General features: G+C 34.9%; 1 protein-coding gene across 6 annotated transcripts in view; it reads right to left on the bottom strand.

Annotated features, from left to right (window-relative positions):
- Positions 1–261: 261 nt before the first annotated feature.
- Positions 262–22,064, bottom strand: part of HIPK3 (homeodomain interacting protein kinase 3) — a 96,063-nt gene continuing 74,260 nt past the window's right edge. For 2 of the 6 annotated variants that reach the window (XM_019738533.2, XM_019738534.2), the window contains exons 3-17: positions 20,622–20,745; positions 13,033–13,152; positions 12,314–12,400; positions 11,567–11,751; positions 10,460–10,619; positions 9,926–10,049; positions 5,700–5,821; positions 5,325–5,452; positions 5,070–5,231; positions 4,851–4,913; positions 4,254–4,547; positions 3,808–3,948; positions 2,069–2,304; positions 1,658–1,785; positions 262–808 (exon numbers count right to left, since the gene is read on the bottom strand). In XM_019738533.2, coding sequence (XP_019594092.1) covers positions 332–808; positions 1,658–1,785; positions 2,069–2,304; positions 3,808–3,948; positions 4,254–4,547; positions 4,851–4,913; positions 5,070–5,231; positions 5,325–5,452; positions 5,700–5,821; positions 9,926–10,049; positions 10,460–10,619; positions 11,567–11,751; positions 12,314–12,400; positions 13,033–13,152; positions 20,622–20,745 — 2,551 coding nt within the window. In that variant the 3' untranslated portion in view covers positions 262–331. The remainder of the gene's footprint in view (positions 809–1,657; positions 1,786–2,068; positions 2,305–3,807; positions 3,949–4,253; positions 4,548–4,850; positions 4,914–5,069; positions 5,232–5,324; positions 5,453–5,699; positions 5,822–9,925; positions 10,050–10,459; positions 10,620–11,566; positions 11,752–12,313; positions 12,401–13,032; positions 13,153–20,621; positions 20,746–22,064) is intronic. The other 4 variants (XM_019738537.2, XM_074336191.1, XM_019738539.2 and 1 more) reach the window with 3 other exon arrangements.

Here is a 22,064-nt window from a genome sequence, read left to right as displayed (position 1 = left end):
GGCTTCCCAAATGTGGACGTGTCTTGCACTAGTTAGAAGGCAATTTTATAAAAAATAGTAGGAGCAAAACTGGACTTCTGCTCCCATAAGTCACCTGTCTAGAGTTACTACATAAGAAGATAACATGACCAAAGACAAGTTATACCAAATGTGCAAAACACATTAAAAGTGAGTTTTTTTTAAAGCTCAAAGTTGTTTAAATTGCACCCAAGTCTACATGATTCAAAAATAATTTTCTTGTGCCATGGCTAATATTTATTAAATACCATGTTTTTATTTTTAATCAAATGTTTCTATCATTGAGCTTCCTCAATATACTCTTTTTAAGTTTTCACATATATGGAAACTGGCTGAGTTTTGTTGGACTCAATGGAAATCCAGTATATGCAGGTGATGCTGCAATGTAAGAATGTGGTGGGAAGATTGGTTTGTACTGAGTCTGATGAATAGTTGGGGATGGTAACAGACGGGGATTTATGCCCACTGGGACCTGGTGCACTATGCCACTGGGATGGGAGATATTGTAAGCTGGATGCTGTAACATAGGTCTTGAGGTACATGGAGAGGCTAGGAGGTGGGCCACTGGTGCAGCACTGCTGAGGGCAGCTGATGACGGGTACGGAAGGAGAGTAGGCTGTCCTCCGAGGTGCGTGTTTCCAGCCAGATGGGCATGCACAGCTGTGTGATTGGGACTTCCATGAGAAAGAGTAAATGGATTACTGGTAACACTAGTAGGGAGATAAGCTTGCTGTCTTCGATGTCCGAAGTTTCCATTCCACTCTTGATGCCCAGATCCGAAGTGCTGAACCTATCCAAAACAATCGAACAAGCAAAAAACTCTAAATGCTTATTTTATAAATTAAAAAGAAGAGGAAAATTACAATAAACTCTGTAACTGATAACCCATAGACAATCTCTCAGATCTTAGACTGTACTCAGTATAGAGAAGAGATAAAAATAGTAATTTTATATATTAGTATTAACATTTTAGTATTTATTAGTACATATTATTACAATATTAACATTGCCACTACTGCTGCCAGCAGTATCACTACCCCACCACTACCAATAGCTACCATTTGTGGAACACTGATCATATGTAAGCCTAACATTTTACACACCCATTATTTAATTCCAAAACAACCCCACGATACAGTTATTATTCCCATTAACTGTGGTCCAGATCTGTTGAAAAGACCTGGCCAAGATAGTAAACATAATACGTGGCAAAACCAGGATTCAGACATAGGTCTGTTGTAATGCCCGTGATCTTTTCTTTCCCCAAGTGAAAAACATTGCCAAGCCAAGTGAACAGATGGAAAGTACTCAATACGCATTGCTAACTATCACCACCACTAACACATAAGAAATGTAGCCATCGATCCATTAGTTTGCCTTCTGATTTAAAGGGTCTAAGAAAATAAACACACTAAGTACATATTTAAGAGAATCTAAGAGCTTAATTTTTCTGAAGAATTCAAGTTCTATGAATAATCTGCTTAATTATCCTATTACTAGGATATCCAGTAACTCTTTAGTCACTTGGGATAATGAAAAGGATAAAATTTATTAAGATTGCATAGTTTCAGAATCTCTTTTATCCCAAGTGAAAAACTGCTGAACTTGAATCCAAAGACTTAGAAACTCACAAACGTACCTGACTGAAATTCAAGTGCTGCTGCTGGAATGCTGATGTCAATTTTTGCTGACGATTACCCACTGTGGAAGGCTGGTTGATTCTTCCAGGAGCAGATCGCCCTTTTACTAATGGCTGGCATATAGAATCTGGCAATGAACAAAATATGAAAGAGTTGATGCTTTTTCCTTCTCATATAAAAATTAGAAAGGTCTTTTGGTATTTTACACAATAGTGATTTGAGAATGTTAAAATTAAATAAATAGAACTCAGGATTTCCAATCACTGGATAATATAAGACGAGGTTACTTTTGTACAATCAATCCATTTGGCAGGATCAAGCTGGAAAATCAGAGATGACTTTTGTCAGAGCTGTTCTCTGATGTTCCTAAATTAAGGCCTCTGAAGGGAAGGGGGAAGGACTCAGTTTACCTGTGTTTGCCATATGCTCGTCGGCATTTAATCCATTTTCTAGTCCCATTGGTGGCACCACAACAGTACAGGCAGCTGGTTTGGCTTCTGTGTTGGCAGAGGTGACCAGGTCTGTGTTTTGATGCGTGTCCTCCACAAAACTGCTCTCTGCAAATGGACTGTCGTGTCCCGAAGAGTCTGATGTTGGAGAGCCATCCACAGTATCGCAACCACTTTCCTGCTCTTCATCTGACATACTACAACAGGAAAATATTTTCATAGTGTGTTTTTCAACATTAAATCTAAAGTAAATAATATCCAGGCTCCGGCAAATTGATGACAATCTCACTCAGGTATTTCATACCTAATTATGACTTCTTCCTTGTCCATGCGATTTTTTCAGACTTTCTAGACTTTCACAATAATTCACTCTGCAGATGCTAGCCCTAATTCTGTCCTGTTTAGGAACACTCTTGGCACTAAAGGATGGCACATCCTTTCCTCTCCCTTCCTCTCCCACTTGATCCTCAGGAGCAGTTCATAAAATCCCACTTTACATATTCCAAAAAACTTCATCAAGACACTACTAAAGAAGTATTCTCCTGGGTAATTTAAATGAACTGTATAAACATATAAGCATGTGACTTGATTATTTCAGATTAAAGTCTAATATTAGGTACATCCATTTGGTGGTAATTTGGGTCCTGTTAACCAACCAGTTATGTGAAATGTCTTTCCCACGTCTCTGAAGGCTGAGCCAGAGTCCCGTTACTTCTCTTCCTGACCCTCTCGGGCACTGACAATCGCTCTCCTTGCGATTTCTACAGCATTTATTGTCTGTTTTAATCATTCATTTCATACTTAACAATTTGAAGCACCTCTTTTTGTACATATATGTTAGTTATATATTTTTAGTTATATATTTATATATACATGTATCTTATTTTTTCCATAGGTATGTGAATATTTATGTATATGTGTATAACATGAACTTCCAAATCACATGATAAACAATTTATAAGATGTGTTAAAATTTCTTTGCATCTTCCACAGAGCTTTGATTATAGGTATTCAATACCGTATTTCCTATCTAAGGAAAGAGAGAAAACAAATATATAAAATCAAGACCTGAAATTTATTCAAATTGTTTTCTCTATAAAAAAAAATTCTAAAAGCTAAAATCAAATGTATTTCACTGAAATTTTTGTAGCTCATCTCTTAATGGGTTAGTACGTCATGCTGGTTAGGAGAAGCTCAGTACTTTAGTGGTAATGCACGTCCCTGGCCAAGGAAAGGGTAGGCAAGGAAATATGGACAAAACCATGCAAATTAGTCACCAACGAGAGGAAAAAAATCACAGTGGATATTCTACCGACAATGTGTCATCACTTAATTATGCAAAACATTCCTATTTTATTTTGCTAAAGTGTATGTTCTTATTCCAAATTTGTTACAACAGTAGTCTGAAACTAAAGTTGAGAATGTGGCTTCTTTACCCTTTCAAAAACGAATGATTCTTTAAGAATCATTTAATAGAACCTCAACTTTTTATTTAGATCTCTTCTATAACAATGAAGAAAATTATTACTTAAAACCTGAGTTTATAAAAAGTCACCTAGTTCAAAATTATGTTCCAGAGAGAAGCCACTATGGTAAACGGGCAGGTACTTATTATTTAAACAGCAAAAGAAATCATAGGCTTATTTAGTGGACTAAATAAATTTAGTATTTATCATATACTAGTCATGCAGCTCCGTTACCTGTTCGGCCTCTTGCAAGGGGCTGGGCTGGACTGCTCTGAGGAGCTGGTGCTCAGGGTACTGTCAGGACTACTTAAGGAGCACATCCGGTCGATGTTCAAAGTGCTCTGGCAAGCTTCACAGTCTAGACTACCTTTACACCTAGTGAGAGAGGAAAGGGAAAGACTTGGGTCAAACATGAGAAGACACTCCCCAAGTGGCCCCAAATTATTTCATTTAGGATATGAAACAGTTAAGAGTGACCTACATGGGCAAAAATCCAAAGCTCATAAATACAAGAAAAACGCTGTAATCATCATGGTTAAATACCATTCAGGAAGTTTACTCCAAAGGACACTGACAGACAAGGAGTAAGTCACAAAAAGGTTTCTTTTTAATCACACCAGAGGGCGCCATCATTATTATTTAAGGGTGCAGCATAGCTGCGAACTACTTTTGGCACTTACTCTCTGAGAGAATGTCTCTGTGACGTCTCTTCCTCATCAGTGTCACTGCTAATAGTGATCACACTCACTGCAGGACTTGGAGAGTCAGCGATGATGATGGTTTGCCGCTGTTTGTCTGAAACTGATGAATCAGAGTCCTGCCTAATAGACGTTTCACAACTTCTTGCCTCTCCTTCTGAGTTATGATTGTCCTGTGTTTCTATACAACTTACTTCCTCAACATCTTTCCCATTTACTATCTTTGGAGAAACAAATGCTGAATGTGGGATATTGGTATTCTGCAATGCATGACTCCTGCAATCAAAGGAATAATGTGTCATTTCTATCATCAAAATATGTACGTGACATTTTTCTAAAATATCTTGTTAAAATTAACAATGTAAACCTTTGCTTGGTTCAAGATCATGTATGTAACACACTAACATACAGATCATAAATTTTGTGAAACATAGAATATTATCTCTAGAAATATCAGTGTAGATTGCATTTACATACATTCAAATGGTCATTTTTTGGTAAATGCGATATCTGTGTGTCTAAAATTGTCTAAAATTATAGGCAGATAATAAATCAAAAGGGCAATAAAGACAATCTTACCAACTGAAAGCATTTATTTCCTCTCTTCCTGGCTCCCATTCCATTAGTTTTACCAAAATACCTCTGAGAAATTGAGAAGGGAGCTGGCTTAGTGTTTGTAACAAAGCTATCAAAGAGGTCATTTTGAATACAACAGAGTGACCCTTTAGTGTACATGCAAAATTTATCTTAAAGATTAATTCTCAAAATGCAGAGGAAATTTAAAATATCAATACCAACCTGTTCTGGCACAATTTATTTTTCTTGGTAGTGGCAGGCTGAGGCCAGACGACATGTGCAATGCCCACACTAATTGGCTGCGGGGCCGATAAAGTGATTTGATTGGTTAGAAGAGGTTGTGGCATCACTGAGCTATAATGATTGCTGTGTGAAATCATTTTCCTAGGGAGAAAGTTTAGAAAAATTGAATGTTTTTCTTTACCAAGATCTATTTTGCAAACTTTTCACAAAGAACTGCTTTTGTTTTTAACTTACCCCCAGTCTCCAAGCCTTTGTGAACCAGCCACACCCTCAGAAGTTAATGTAGTAGTAGCAGGAGCCATGGGTGTTACCTGTTGCCAGGCAGGTACCAGCATCTGCTGTGATCTACCAGACCATGTCTGCTGCACCAAAAGCAAAAGAAAAACTAATTAAGTTACATTACTACATTTTAAAAATAAAAAATACATGAAAGTAACAATTACTTAATAATTATAAAAGTTAAAGTCAGTAATCTACAAAGGATCCAATTCCCACCCAGGTCATTTTCATTGTTTCCCAACATCACAGGCTGATATATTACAAATGGATCAGTACCCCTACTTGAGTATAAGAAGAGTACATATGCAAAAATAATGAATTATTACCAACCTGAGAAAGAACTCCTGGGCGAATCTGTAGGGGCTGCACAGCTGGGGCCTGAGTTACAAGAGGAACTGTATTATCTACCCTTATTGAATAACTACTGGGCTTTCCATGCGTTGCAGGAATACCTGCAAAATAGAATATAATAGTTTTCAAATAAAAGAAAAATCTTTCTCTAAGTTAACTTTTAAAACTTTTAAATTTAAAGAATTGCTAAAATTCTGATTAGGATTATAAAACCATCCCCTACATAAAATTTTCATAACACTAACAAAGCAATCTACTAGGAAAGTGAGGTACTTTCTACCTTGTGGTACATCATTCCAAAATGGCATAAAGCTACTCTTTCTACTGTTTTAAAATGCATTCCACAAAGTTGAATCACTTATTTTTCTTGAAACTTCCCATTAGTTTTAACATTTACTACAGTAGCTTTATTTTTCTTTTCAAATAGTTCTGCCACTATGATAAAGGACTCAAAGGTAAATCTGACTCAACATCCTCATCCTCTAGCAGGTTCATCCTGACACACAAACATTTAGCTATGCTTCATATTCTCTTCTTTAAAACTGTAATAGGATCTTAACACTCTTGGCACCAAAGAGAGAATGTATCACAACTTTACATTTCAACGGCTATGATGGTTTACATGATTCAAGAAAATTCATGATGGCACACTTATTTCGACCTCCAAAGAAAAACCAAAAAAAACAAACTTTTCTGCTTAATATGATGATACAACTAAGCTTTGGTCAATGAGGCTGAATTTACTAGTATTCCCAGATGAGATCGGCTGGAACTCCAGGACAAACATGTTTCATTTTGCTCACTTGCTAGGAAAATTAGAAAGCAGGATTATCAGCTATGTTAATCCTGTTAATGTTAATATTTCTGTGTCATACATTGCAAAAGGAATTTGTAAATATTAAAAGTCTTACGATATCAAGCTTTAAGACAGTAAAGAAATACTGCTTTTCTTTTCCTATTGAAAAATAATTTTGCAATATCTATTGCATGGATATATGGTAAGTGTTAATCCTAAGGAGAATGTTAATGTTGTTGTGTTTATTTTCTTCATAGAGGCCTTTACCCTACTTCCAGGGTGTTCTACCCTCCGAGCTCCACCTAAAAAACTAGACACGAATTAAGTTTAACAAAGATCTACAGATTATTCTTTTTAAAACTGACCTTCTTACCCCTTCCAAAAAGCATGTCTTGATCAGCAAATTCTCCAAGAAATATAAGCACACCCAGGCAGTGTAGATATATTGCAGCAATAGACAATCTCATCAGAGAAAAAAGCAGAATTCACTTTGACAAGGATGAATGGATAGAGCAAATTCTCAAATCCCAACAAAAATCATGTTGCCGTTAAATTTTCCTTATAATCAATGTCTTAAGATGAGAAGAATTCTATTATCTTTTCTCCTCATGAGGTCTAATTTTTTTTAATCAAATTCAAAAGTGGATTAAGATCTCAATTTTCTATTATAGCTATTACATTAAGTAAAACTTTATCTTTGTTTGATTAGATTTGCTTTAATACTGGAGAGCAGGGCACAAAAAGTGTAAAGGCTGTTCTAGTACAACAAAGGAAAATTTTGCTGGAATGCTTTTGATTCTAAAATAGTGGTTTTCATCCAGAGGGGATGAATAACTAGCTTTTCAGACAGCCAAATAATGTTAAATGCTTGTTTAATATATTCAACCTAAACTCAGATATGTTCAATAAAAGCTTGGCTAAGCCTTCTATACTTGAAAAACGCACAGTAATATGGACATACCACCTACCTACCTATAACTACATACTAAATTTATAATATTTAAAATATATGAGATGTGTGATGAACATAAACATTATAACCCCAAAGTAAAAAATTTAAAGTGAAGTGGAATAGACATAAAATTTTATTTTAAAATAAAAACTATACTGGTACCATAACTGCTACTCAATAGTTGCCCAATAATCATTTAAAAATATTTCTTCGAAATGGACTGGCACATTATGAGGAAAAGAGGTAAAAAGATCAACACTGGAATTTTCTATAGAAATGCTAAAACAAATGAGAGGGGGAGCTTTCATTTCTAAGCAGACACTATACTAAGAAACAATAAAACATTTATATGGCCTGCCTGTCCTCCTGTTGCATCTATACCTGTAACATAAGCTCACAAACATTTTGCTTTGTCTCCCTATTCATGCTAATTCAAAAATACTGTCCTTGACATTTAATGGGTTGATGAGTCTGAGAGTATCTCTTTTTCTTTCTGTTACCCTTATTATGAACCACTCACACAGTTGCTAACATCTGTACAGAAAGATTACTAACCTTTTATCAATTATAAGCCGCATAAAAAGAAAAGATTTGTCTAACCACACTGAATGTTTTAAGAATGATGTTTAGCCATGTTCTGAAATGTGTCTCATAAGCCTTTTACGTTTTTGCTACAAGCAGACGGTGGGCTCTGAAAAAAACTGTTATTCCAAATCTTGATGAAATATACCACACTGTAGGTGGGTGACTCTCAAACTGATTTTGGTACATGGGAGAGATTATTAGGATCTAAGAATCTATTTTTTAGCACAGATTAAAAACTCATCTAAGTGAAAATGCGTTTGTCAAGACACCACTTAAATGACAACTGATTAGAAAAAAAAAATCAGTCTTGCATGCTGAAGTACTTAGAAGTGAAATGTCTACCACTTACTAGCAGATGGCATGTGGATAGATGGATAAATAAATAGAGAGATAGAAATAGAGAGAGAGAGAGGGAGAGAGAGCAATATGGCAAAATGTTAACCTTTGTTGAATCGAGAGTAGAATGCATTGTAGTATTCTTTGAACTTTTCGTATGCTTAAAATGTTTATAATAAACAGTTGAGAAATACAAACACAACAGCATCTTTAAGAGTGCTAACAATATAATGCTGTGGGTATTTTTATTAGCGACCAGCCAGGGTTACTGTCACAGATACTTAAAGACCACCACTGGACCACAATTCCATCATGACAATCAATCATCTAAGTTGTTTTTCTGTTTTTAGTGATATAAACCTTTCTCTCAATGAAACCTTATATGAAAACCTAACATATAAAAAAGATAAAAGTAAAGCTACTCTGGTAGAACAAAAGTGGCTAAAGAGTTGACATGTTTTCACATCTCTTATTATCAGCCAATCAAGTCAACAAACATATTCTTGGTGCTTTGTTAGGCACTGTGGGACATACTAAAATAAATTAAAAAAAAAAATAGCTCAAGTCCTTAAATCAAATAAAAAATTCAAATAACCTTCAGAATCCAGAAATATTAAGGCTAGAAATGACCAAAGCAGTATCTATTCAGTCTGTTTCCTTTGACTAAAGCTGAAACAGGTTACCAAACATGTCTAGGATAACACAGCAAATAGCAGAAACAGAACTATATCCCAGGTATCCTGATTTAGCACCAACTTCTTTCACTTACATCATATATACAGTATTACCACCATGTTACAAAGATTTAGGGCCCCATTTGTAATTAACTTATTGCTTTAAGATACAACTAGATGTTAAAGCTTATCAAAGGCAAAATGCTAGGAAAAGACATAGGAAATAGGGTTTTATTCCAGTTATTCCAGTCCCAAAGCATGCTACTATCACCCTCCCAAGAACCACTAAGAAATTCCTGTTTGAGAATTTATGGCCTCTTCAAAGGTATTCTGCCACCCATCAAACTTGAGGATTTAATTGCTATTTTTATCAAAGCAAGGGACATAACCCAGTTTAGTTAAAAATCAATCCTTTTTTTTTCTCTTCAATCTGAGCTAGGAGTAAAGAACAAGACTACAACATTTTGGGACACAACTCCTATGACCAAAATTTAAAGAAGTGAACTCTCTGTCACTTTCATGTCGAGTAAGGATAGACAATATGTACTTACCTGAACATGTGGAGCAGTGATACCTGTACAGGACTGTCCAAAGCTTTTCAGGCTCATTAATTTCTACTAAGGTATTTTATCATGCTAGACTCTACAGGAAATAGAACTGTCATATGACCCATCATTGTTAATGGTAATCACAGCGGAGCTCCAGTCGAGAAATGAACGTCACTGGTCTAAAGGCTACTGACCAGCCTAAATTAAATTCAAATGTAGCAAACACTATACCATACATTTAATTAATAGATGCCTAACTTTGTTTTAAAATAATGTATGCCTAAATTTGAAATGTAATTTAAATGAAAGAATACCTTGAATAGCTGGGGGACAGATAATCAGTGTCTGCTGAAAAGCATCGCCACAACCAAAATGAGCAGTTCCAGCCTGCAGAGGAATTCCATGGTGCACAACTGAATGAGCAGATGTGGTTAATGCCTGAAATGAACAAAGTACGGGCTTTATACAGAGCAGTCTTCTAACTGCTACACACATGCTTTATAAATAGAATTCAAACACATTTCTTAAAATCGCAATTCTATGACAAAAATGAGTCCAGAAACTGATTTTACTGAACTTTACTTTTCTGTAGAGTTGTGGCACAGAAGGGTGGGTAGAGGATGTTGAAAGAAGGAAAGGTGAAAGGAGAAAAATGAATTTGGGTAGGTATGTTCCAATTGTTACCCTGAAATACTACAGAGTTAATAGAATAGCCATAGTAAGATTTCACCAGCCCTGTAACTTCTAGTTGCTTACATGAGGCTTCTGTATACTTCAAAAACAAAATGAGCAATCATTAAAAAAAGAAAAAAGAATAAAAAAGACAGTATAAATTATTAAATTCTTACCTGACTTCTTAATGTGCCAATTTTAGTAAAATTTGCTGTCAGATTAGCAGTACTGCTTGAAGCAACTGGTCTTAAAAGTGAAGTTTTATTGTGATTATTTGTGTCACATGAATTTGGGTGGGACCTACAAATATCCATAATATGAAAACAGGACTTCACACTGCAAAAAAAAAAGGGGGAGGTGGGGTGGGGAATTGTAATATTATTTTAAATGTTCAGTTCAAAATTAATGTACATTAATTAAAAATTATTTCCAAAAGAAAAAGATTCTATGACTTGCACTTAATCTGCTTATTTCCAATACTGTTTCTACCAGGAAATCCTACAGGAAAAGACCAAATTTTAAAGCAAGTAAAAAGTGTATGTATCTTACACTTGCAATGTTTTTTTAAGACATCAAAACAGTAGTAAGCATTTTTTGGTTAGCACACTACAATTTTATGATCCCCTACCCTAAATAATTTTTCCTAAATTTCTAGACCTCCACATCCCAAAATTAATGGTAATAAGTATGGAGTTATGTTATTTTCAAAGGGCTTATTCATGGAAACCATTAGACATTTTTAAGTGGTAATGGAGGGTGAAGACAGTAGTTGGACTTTATAAAAATACCAATTTTCAGGGTAATCCATAATAATGGATATCAGTTCGTCCCCATACCATCTTCATTCCGTTTTTTAAAAATATTAAAAGATGCTGTTTTAAGTGATTTACTTTATTCCCTTCAGCCTGTTAACATTTTCCTTTAGTGTGTATATATATATATATATATATATATATATATATATATATATATACACATACATATACATACATATATATATATCTGGTTATTAAGGTAAGAATGTCATGTAAAAACAGAATCACTTGGTCATTTTCAATATGGCATTTTGGAAAAAGAACACTGGAATGGAACTCAGATTTGCTTTCTAGTTCTACCCTGCCACTTACTAGCCTATGTGAATTTGACCCACTTAGCTTAACTTCTTTTAACTCAGTTACTTATACTTAATGAAGAAATTGAATCATTTTCTAACACACTGATTTCTATAGACTTAGTATTATTATCTCTCCAGAATTGTTTTAAAAGGTTTTAAAATAACATACTGGTTGCTATGAGGGAAATCTAGAAGATGTTTCATGTTAACAAAAGGATGGTTCAAAGTCTCAACTGGAGTAATTCTTAAATCTGCATCAATCAGCAACATTTTCTTCAACAGACTAACAAATTCTCTTCTATCTGCTTTCTCAGCCAAAAGATCACTTCCTTCCAAATCCATCACTGTGTTCACCTGCAAAATCAAAATTTCAAGTCATCACATAAAAAGAAAGAAAATAAGCCCAAGTATATATATACTCAAGTTTCACAGTTAAAAAAAAAAAAAAAAAAGCCAAACAAAACAACTACCACAATACGCAAAGAACAGAGAATCACAAATATTTTGAAACAAGAAAGAACAACTGAGTTTAACAAATCCTCAAAATGTTTTGAAGTATCAAATAGCATTCAAAGCAGGAAACAAATTATTTTCACTAAACAGCCATTTCTATTGATGTACAAGGAAACTTGTTTGCTAGGATTTTCCCTTTTAAAGAAAATGCTTTTTGCTAAAAAAAAAAAACTAAAAAAAAAACCAGCAACGAAAAACAGGACAGTGTAAATTAAATATTTAATATAGACAAATGCAAGTTAGTCCTGAAAGGTTGAAACCTTAGAATCAATTTCCTTTGAAAAGATTTAAAACAGCAAGCGTTCTATAGTTTTGGAGAAAATGATTAACATGTTTGGGCACTCTTGGCAATCAAACCCACCACTGTAAGCATGGAAGACTGACAAATGTGACCGGTACTCACATGCACTATATCATCCAGATTGTTGAATATGTACTTTCTTGCTTCTTTAGACTTCATTCCTGTCTCTGCCTCATGCTCTTCTAGTGTCTTATTGAATATATCAAAAAGGAGAAAGAATATATTATTATCCAACATTTGTAAATTCTTTATTTCTTTAATTCTTGCACATTTAGTCTAATATATTGAATATTATAAGGCAAGCAGTAGTCTCAAAAGAGTAACTATCATAAATGTAATTTTTAAAAGTACAAAAAAACGAGAAGAGTAAAAAAAAAATTACATATATAACAATCTCCTTAAACAAAATAACTATAAAGTTAATCACTGAGGATTTACTGATCCCCCAAAGATCCAGGAATAAATTAGGTACTTGGGTTATATAGGAAGTGGTTACATTCTGTCCCTGTCCTATAAGGCTTACTAAAGTAGAGAACTAGGTAGAAAATATGAAACATACAACACAAAAGTAATTATATACATAAAATTTTAAAAACCATTTAAGATGAGTTAATAATTATGTTGCCAGGTTAGAGAATGAGTTAAGTTATTGAAAGGGGGTTTTGCTCGTTAAGAAAAAAAAAATTAAAATGAGGGGATGTCAAAAATGAAAATTCAAAAGAAGAAATGCAATAAAATAAAAATAAGCATGGAGGGTATTATCCATATATATGAGGCATCTTAGAAAAATGTTTTTCTAAATATTTGTATTACTGAATTACCTTTAATCTCCAACCAGAATGAGAAATATCTGTTTCTCTGCAAAAAAATCTTGTGGATTTTGTACCCACATTTAATAACTGTTCTCCTGGTAAACCTTGAGTCTGAGAAATGTATCGAATCTGAAAAATAATTTACAAAACAGAAGAGTTTATTCTTTCATGCAATAGATATTAATTGAATACCTATTATATATTAGATACGATGCTAGGTATCAGGTCAAGAATTAAATGATATAATCTGTGCCATCAAGAAACAGTCTAGAGGGGAACACACAAGTAAACAACTATAATGCAGTATTAGAAGTACCTTAATAAATGCATGCTTTATGGAAAGACAGAGAAGGGAGACCTAAAATAATTGTAGTCACATAAAGTTCCAGAAGAGGTGATGTTCAAGTTGGGTTTTAAAGAACAAATAATAGTTTGTTAGTCCTTGAGGAGTGGGGAAAACCTGATCTAGTATGATTTATGTGAAGGTTATGAGTAAATATGGAAAAGCAAGAGAAAATGTCCACACATTCAAAGACTGGAAACATACAGGTTAACTACGGGAAAAAATGGCAAGAGATGAAATTGAACTAGAAGACAAAAGGATTGATCAGTAGGTTAAGAAGTTTGGATTTCACTCCAGTAATGGGAAACCACTGGAGAAATCTAGGCAGGAAATTGACAAGTTACATTTTTAACATAATATCCAAGAATGGTGAGAGGATGAAGCCAGAGGAGAGATGAGGGGGGGCCTGAATGGAGAGACTGAGTAGGGATAGAGAGGAAGGAGTAGACTCAGGAGAGACTCAGACTGATAAAGATCTGGTGAATTCTGACTGTGGGAGCATTGGCGGGGACACATCTGTCACTGGCATGGGTGAGGCAGAGAGGAAGAGACGCAGGTATAGATGAGCACGCTCAGGAAAATACTGAAAAGTTCCAGCCTCAGGGCCTCTGAGCTTAATATCCTTTGGCTTGGAACACTCTTAGCCCAGGCATCTGTATGGCTCATCTTTCACTTCCTTCAGCTCGCAGCTCAAATGTCACCTTATTCATGAGGCCTCCCATGACCTACCAATAAATAACAATGAGCTCTCCCCTCTTCAGTACCCCAGGAGCCTTTCTCTTCCTTATACTCGGTTGTATTTTTCTCCCCCAAGCTTTTTAACAACTGATATTCTGTATGTTTACTTTCTATTTTATTACCCCACTCTCCATTAGAATGGAAGTTTCACGAAGAGAAGGACTTTGTTTTGTTTGTTTTCATATACACCCATGACAATGTCTGATACACAGTAGGCTCTCAAATATCTCTTCCCCAACTTCATGACTGGGCAGCACAGGGAATAAACAGAGGCTTAATTCCTCTCAACTGTGTGTGAGAACACAGGGTTCTTTTTTTTTTTAAACCTAAATTATTCTGCTCTATCAATTAACCCATCCTCTCCTGCATCTTCCATTTCTACCTCTCTATGAGATGTTTTACTTCAATCTACAAAAATGTTTAATACCTTCTATCCTCAAAAGAAAAATTGCCCTTAACTATTTAAAACTTTTCTCAGTTAAGGGTCTTAAGGGAGCATCTGAGATCTTGCTCCCCGGCATATGTCGTTAGTTTGGCTCAAATAAACTCTTATAAAAATTAAAAAAAAAAAAGTCTTAAAATAGTAGCCTATATTCTACTTCCCATTCTCACCTCAACACACTACAATCTGGAGTTTACTATCACTGCCATGAATGCCATGACATGATACTAAGGTAAGTATAGCCTGTAAATAACTGACACCATTTAATAGTCACATATTAATCCTTATTTTACCATGATACTATTGGCTATTCTCTTTTTACTTAAAAACTCTGTTCCTTCCATTTCCACAACATTGTTTTTTCTGGTTCTCTTCCTACTTCTTGACACTTTCAACGCCTCCCTCCATTTGTTTTTTATATGACATTGTGTTCTGGTGTTGTATCTGCCTTTTTTCCCTCCAAAAGCCCCAAGTGCCCATAGTTTTATCTCTAAATCTGTATTTAAATATTTATCTCTAACTCGGGAGCTATAGATCCAACTGCTTACTGAAACTCTGCACCTGGGTGGCCTTTAGGCACCTCAAAGTGAACATATCCTAAACTGATTTTCCCTTAAATCTGCTAATCCTCCTGTCATTCCCTTAGTAATGAATGGCAAGACCAAACACTCAAATCAAAGCCTGAAAGTTATGCCAGACAAGCACCTTTCCCTCATCACCCTCCCTGCAACATCCAAAAATCCAAAACCCTAACAATTGTACCTCACTAGTATTTTTCATTCCTGTCCGTCCTCTCCATCCTTATTTCAGGTCTTCCTCAATTCTGAGTTATACCATCTCACAAGCCTCCTAATTAGTATACCTGCTGCCCTAATGACCCCATCTACTCACCCAAAATTCATTATTCACACTGCTAACAGCGATTTTGAAAAAATGCAAATTTGACTGTTAGTCCTCTGTATAAAATTACTGCCTATAGGATCGATTCTAGACTTCTAATCAGGGCACACTGGCCCTCCAGCTTTATCTCTTCCCCCTCGTACACACTCCGGTAGTCCGGCCCCATCTAGCACCACGCTCAACTTTGCGTGGGCTAGTTTCTCTTGCCTAGATTGCGCTCTAACTCCTACTGATCAATGTCCCTGCGCATCCTGCCCCACTTCACCAAAACCATGAGACAAACTTTTACTATTTCTTCTTCAAGACTCAGTTCAAGAACTCCTCCTCTGTAAAATTATGCCTAACCAATCCAAATAGAGGTGATCACTTTCCTCTGTGCTACCATCGCACCTAGAACTTAACAATTTTAATGCATTTATAACATGATATTACAATTATTTTTAATATGTCTGCTTTCCGTACTCGACTGCGAGCCTCTTATCAATAGATTTTGTTCATTGATATTTGTATCCCCAATTTTAGATGAAATGTTAACTAAAATCTCCACCTTACAAATGAGTCTCATTTCATTAGAGTGCGGTGTTTTCCCCTCACCTCACATCCCCCAAGTGGCTGAGTTTCTTGTTTCGTGGAAATGGAAAATGGAAGAGAATAGTAGTAAGAGCACAGTACTTAGATGCTGCACAGAGTCTCTTAGATGGTAGGAAAGGCATTCAACAATTCAATTTCAACAAACATACACAAAACATTTATTATGTGTCAGATCCTACTGATATGCAAATGAGTAAAATATGGTGTCAATCTTCAAAAGTATTTAAGTCGATAGAATAAATATTTAAGCACATATTCTGTAATTAAACTAGGAAGTGCCATTATGAAAAAGAAAATAGTACTAAGAGAGCACAGAGAATACAGCAATTAATGTACCTAAGCAGTTGATATGGTACTGACAAAAGAAAAAAGTGTCAAATGAATTTCTAAGTTTATTTTAAGTCATAATACCTGCCCAATCATTTAAGGAGAAACTTTCCCATGTGTAACCTCTAATATATGCCACCACCCTTTGCCTCCTGTGTCCCCAGTGAGTGAAGGACAGGAATCTGACTCAGAAGCAATTAATTCATAAATTCGCCTTGTGAACTCAACTAGAAATAATCTAAGCAAATCAGATTTACACTATCAGGAATGTAAACTAACAAATACCAATTTCTGTTTGGGGATGAGCTGAAGAGAGATAACGTAGAGCTGAAGTCTGATGGCCATGTTCGCCTAACCAAAGTTAAGAGTGAGCAGAAATTCTGAGTAGCAAGTTACAATCAGAACAGATAAAAGCACCTAAAGAGCAGAGAAGTCACACGTATTATCCAGCATCACACTGAAGTTCTACCAATGTCTACTAATTTTTCTAGCACTGTCTTGAATCCAAAAGCATCGCCCACTCCAGATTTCACAAAAATCCAATATTGTAGCTCCATTCTTGGATTTTTTTTATAGTCCACACAAAAACAGAAGGTCTCTTTGCAACTCCAATACTTGACAATACAGAATTCTTTAAAGATTCCCACCACCACCGGAGTTGAAATAGTGAACTTTATTAAGATATGATTTGAAATTAACCAAGTGTAGTAATTTGAATATACATTCAAACTTTCAGTTGTTCTAGATAAGATTCTATCTAAACTCCAACAAACATTTTGTGAGAACAATAAACATTTACCAAGTAAATACTGTCTGTCCATCCATCCATAAAAAATATTACTAAATTCCCTAGAATATTTTTTATATTTCCCTAGTAAATATAAGTTAAATCCAGTATAGATAACACTAATAATAAGCACATCTGCAATTAATACAGAAAGGGATCCAAGTACAGTACCAATTCACAGGGCAGCCTTCTCTAAACATGCACACTAAATATATTTGTATACAAATTGAAATGAAATGCATGTATGCGAAAATAAACATGTGACAAATTCTCAACATGGTCAGAGCCTAGTTGTAGAATACAAAATTCAAACAGGAAATTGCCTTGGAAAGTCTTTAAGAGATGTAAGATGATTAAAGGGCTAGAACACAAACCCCATAATGAAGAATTAAAATAATCTGAATATTTTTTCCTGCTGACTCAAATTTGGCTTGTAAGTATATAATAATTATAGATCTACTGTTAATTCTTTTTCACCTTTTTTGAAAAAAACCGATACTGCATTAGAAGGTTAAATAAAGGTTAGATATAAGACATATCCACAACACGGTTTCCTCATTTGTAAAAACGTGGCACTAGTAGCATGTACCTTATAGGGTGTTGTGAGCATTGACGAGTTGATGTAAAGTATTAAGAACAGTTCCTGGCACATAAGAGCTCAAAAAGTACTAATCAGTAAAATTACTATTGCCCACTGTACTGCAACTATAAGGCAAAAAAATACGTTAAAATGTGAAGTAGCAAAAACACCCCAAATGGGTATCCAAGTATATCAGAGCAGCTGATGATTAGAATAGGAACACATAACAGATAACCCTATTGGTGGCCCTTTCACATCCTAATCAGATGGTCATAATCACGGGAGTTGGAGAAAATTATGAAATTCAACTACATTAATAAAGTAAAAAACAACCAAAAAAAAAAAAAAAAAAAAGGAAGTGAACATTTTAATAGATGCAAAAAAGCATCTGAGAGTCCAAAACCAATTTTGGATTAAAAAACCTTGAAAATTAGAAACAGAAAGGAGCTCCTGCATCTTGAAAAGAGACATTTATAAAAATCTATATAGCAAACACCATATTTGAAAATAAATATAAAGTATAAGACTGGAACCAAAATAAAGGTATTCACACCATCATTCCTTTTTGTTTGCATTCATATATTTTAAAAAATAAGTTTTGGACTGGCCCCGTGGCTCAGGCGGTTAGAGCTCCGTGCTCCTAACGCTGAAGGCTGCTGGTTTGATTCCCATATGGGCCAGTGGGCTCTCAACCACAAGGTTGCCAGTTTGATTCCTCGAGTCACACAAGGAATGGTGGGCTCCACCCCCTGCAACTAAGATTGAACACAGCACCTTGAGCTGAGCTGCCGCTGAGCTCCCCGATGGCTCAGTTGGTTGGAGTGCGTCCTCTCAACCACAAGGTCACAAGTTCCACTCACACAAGGGATGGTGGACTGCGCCCCCTGCAACTAACAATGGCAACTGGACCTGGAGCTGAGCTGCGCCCTCCACAACTAAGTCTGAAAGGACAACAACTTGACCTGGAAAAAATCCTGGAAGTACACACTGTTCTCCAATAAAGTCCTATTCCCCTTCCCCAATAAAATCTTTAAAAAATAATAATAATAAGTTTTAAAACACTGAATTGATAACTGTGCAACTATCGATGCTTTGTGTCCATAACTTCATTCAACTACTGTACCCCCTTGGAATTAAAGTGATATACACTATGAAAATATTGTTAATCTGGATCCAATTAACAGTTTAAATTCTATTATAGAATTTAGAAAAACTGAGTGTTGGTTGAGTCTTTCTTTGTCTTAAATTACCATCGTTACTTTTGAAAGTCATTTCATTTTCCAGGGCCTCAGTTTTCTCCTTTGTAAAACTGGGAGGGGCAGTGACTAGGGTCCACTTCGTACTAACATCAACTGTCTGAAACTACAATTGTGAAGTCCAAATCCAGAGTATGATAGCAAATCAACCGAACTGTCACCATATGGTGTCCTGTCGAGTAGTCATCAATTGTATCTACAAAGCAAAAGGCTAGATCTAGCATTTGATTGGCACCTCAGTACCTCAGCAGCTAAGAATTATGGGACTCTCCAACTAGATCATCAACTCTTTTCAAAACCAGCAACAGTTTAGCATCTGCATCAAAAAAGCTGACGGAAGCTAGTACGTATGGAAAATGTTACAGAAACTGTCTTTTACGAGGCATGCTGAATGGATGGGGTAGAGAATATAGGAAATCTGGCCTTAAAAAATGGTTTATGGGTAGAAACTCATTGGAAGAAGATAAGAGATTGGCGTTAATAATTACATCTAATCTAATAATGAATATTAAATAATTTTTAGAGTCATCTCAGCAACATTTATGTTACCAAATTAACTACCTCTCATATCCCTTTTGATAGAGAAAGCTAAGTCTTGAAAATCAGAAATAAGACACATTTTCTTGTTATAATTATAACATGTGTGTTTCAAAATGTCCTATTTTCTATTTCTTTATGCCTAAAAGTTAAATTGTGTATCATTTAAATAAAAATATTTATCCACTATAAGTCAATTACAGAAAAATAAAATTAAGGTAACCATTTTGACTAACAATTTCCATTAAAATGAGTTGAGCATACATCTCTCTACCAAGGGGGATGTTATGAAACTCTTTCAAATCATAGTGAAAAAGGCAAGAACTACTCCAAAAAAGAATGTTGACAGTGAAAATCAAGAAAATAGGGGAGCATTTGAGATCTTGTTCCCCATCATACACTGTCAGTTTGGCTCAAATAAACTCTTATAAAAATTTAAAAATACATAAAAGAAATAAAAATCAAGAAAACAGCAAGCAACACTGTCTAAAAGCTTAGAGAAGCTAATGAACATACCTGAAAAATTATTATGAAAAGTGTTTAATGAGGTAATTTGCAGATTCTACTGAGAATTATTTAAATAATGTTAAACTAGACTTTAGCACCTAAAACTACTACAGAAGGTTCAGGTGACTGAGGTACTTAAGATCGAAAAACAGCTGAAACTACTAAAAAGGGTTCAGGTGACTGAGGTACTTACGACCAATAATGGTTGTGCATTTAAGACCAGTAGTTAAATGATGCCTTTTATTCCTTGGTAAGAGGCTGACATTTCATCCAACAACAAAGTTTGTCATCTGGGCAAAGCACTATTATTTAAATGGACACAGTCCAGCCCTTAACTTTGTCTAGAGCATAAAAATGATACAAAAAATTCTCCCAAGAGTTTTACAAAACTGGTTTTAAAGAGTTTTTAAAAATCGAATACAGTTTTGAGGTCTTGAATTTAAAATCCACAAAATCTCAGATTTTGCAATTTTATTTTTAAAAGATTTTCACATGTATTCTATATACTGAAAAGAAATGCATTACTATAAGTCTATTATTTTTCTTTACAATCTACCAATGCTACTAGTTTATCATAACAGTTCTGTTACCTGGTCATACTCCAAGGCTCCTGGGTAGAGCGGCCATCCAAGGAATAATTCTGCAATCACGCATCCAAGTGACCACATGTCTATGGCTTCACAAAATGGCAACCCCAATATAATTTCTGGAGCTCTGAAATAAAAAAAATAAAAAAAATCAGAGTGGTTTTTCCTTTAGAATTATCTGATTTCATCTGACATTCTAAGAAAAGTTAGTAAAATGACAGAGAAATAACCTTCTATTTATAGTAGTAACTCTTGCACTCTTTGAAACCTAGCCATAATCCTGAATTAAGCTTTTAAAAGGTGCTAAAAGTACATTGTTATGATGAAATCTCTATACTTAACCCTCACAGAGTTTTATTAACATAACATTAAAAAAGGAAAAGCATAGACTTGTTTTTGAGATTATAGCAGATTAGAAATAATGTATTAGAAAAAGAATTGGTAAATTATTAAATACATGCACTATGACATCAACAGAACTGAAAACCAGACAATGAGAGGTAAGACCAAAACAAAATAAAACCCTAAAGGCTAGAAGTGGATCTAGACCTAGATAACATTTCAGAACACAGTATCACATATTCACATAATTAGGGCCATTAGTCATCCAAAAGAGACAAGACCAAGTTCAATGGATTCTGCTTTAAAAAGCAGAAAAGTATAGTTTATATCAAAACAGTTAGAAGCATTTTAGCACTTAAAGGGCTTTATTTGGAAAACGTATTCCATGAACAATATCAATCCCAGATAAACTATTGCTACTTCTCATGAGTTTCCCATAAGATTAACCTTCTATGAGAGTCTCCATGTATAGCTGTGTAATTCCAAAGTAAGTCATACAATCATAACTATACTAGATTTGTGTGGGCATGAATGTGTATTTTCTATTTTTTTTAAAAATCTCAAATTTACAGAGAAGTTGCAAGGATAGTACAAGGAATTTTTTTCCTGAACCACTTGAGAATAATTTGCCTAATTTGCCAAATAACTGTATACTTTGTATTTCCGACAAACAAGAACACTCTCCTACATAACCACAAAACAATCATCAAAATCAGGAAATAAATGCATCTCTACATCTAAGCCTCAGAGTCACAATTTGGCCATATGTAATATTGTCCTTTATGGCAAAAGAATCCAATTCAGAATTATGCACTGCATTTAGTTGTCTTATATCTGTCAGTCTTTTTCAATATGGAATAGTTCAAGTCTCTCTTTGCTTTCTATGACCTTGGCTAAGATGTTATAGGTCAGTTACATGTCCCTCAGTGTGGGTTTGTCTGATGTTTTTTTTCAATTATACCCAGGTTATAAATCTTTAAGAGGAATATTACAGAAGTGATGTTTTCTCATTTGACACTATCAGGTGGCATATAATTTTGATTTGGTCCAATACTGATTCCGTGATTCATGTGGTGTCGGACAGATATCACCACTATTTTTTTA

This window comes from Rhinolophus sinicus, linkage group LG06, assembly GCF_036562045.2.
Source record: "Rhinolophus sinicus isolate RSC01 linkage group LG06, ASM3656204v1, whole genome shotgun sequence".
Taxonomy (NCBI): domain Eukaryota; kingdom Metazoa; phylum Chordata; class Mammalia; order Chiroptera; family Rhinolophidae; genus Rhinolophus; species Rhinolophus sinicus.
Note: the sequence above shows the minus strand (reverse complement) of the source record. Positions and strands in the feature narration are given on the sequence as shown.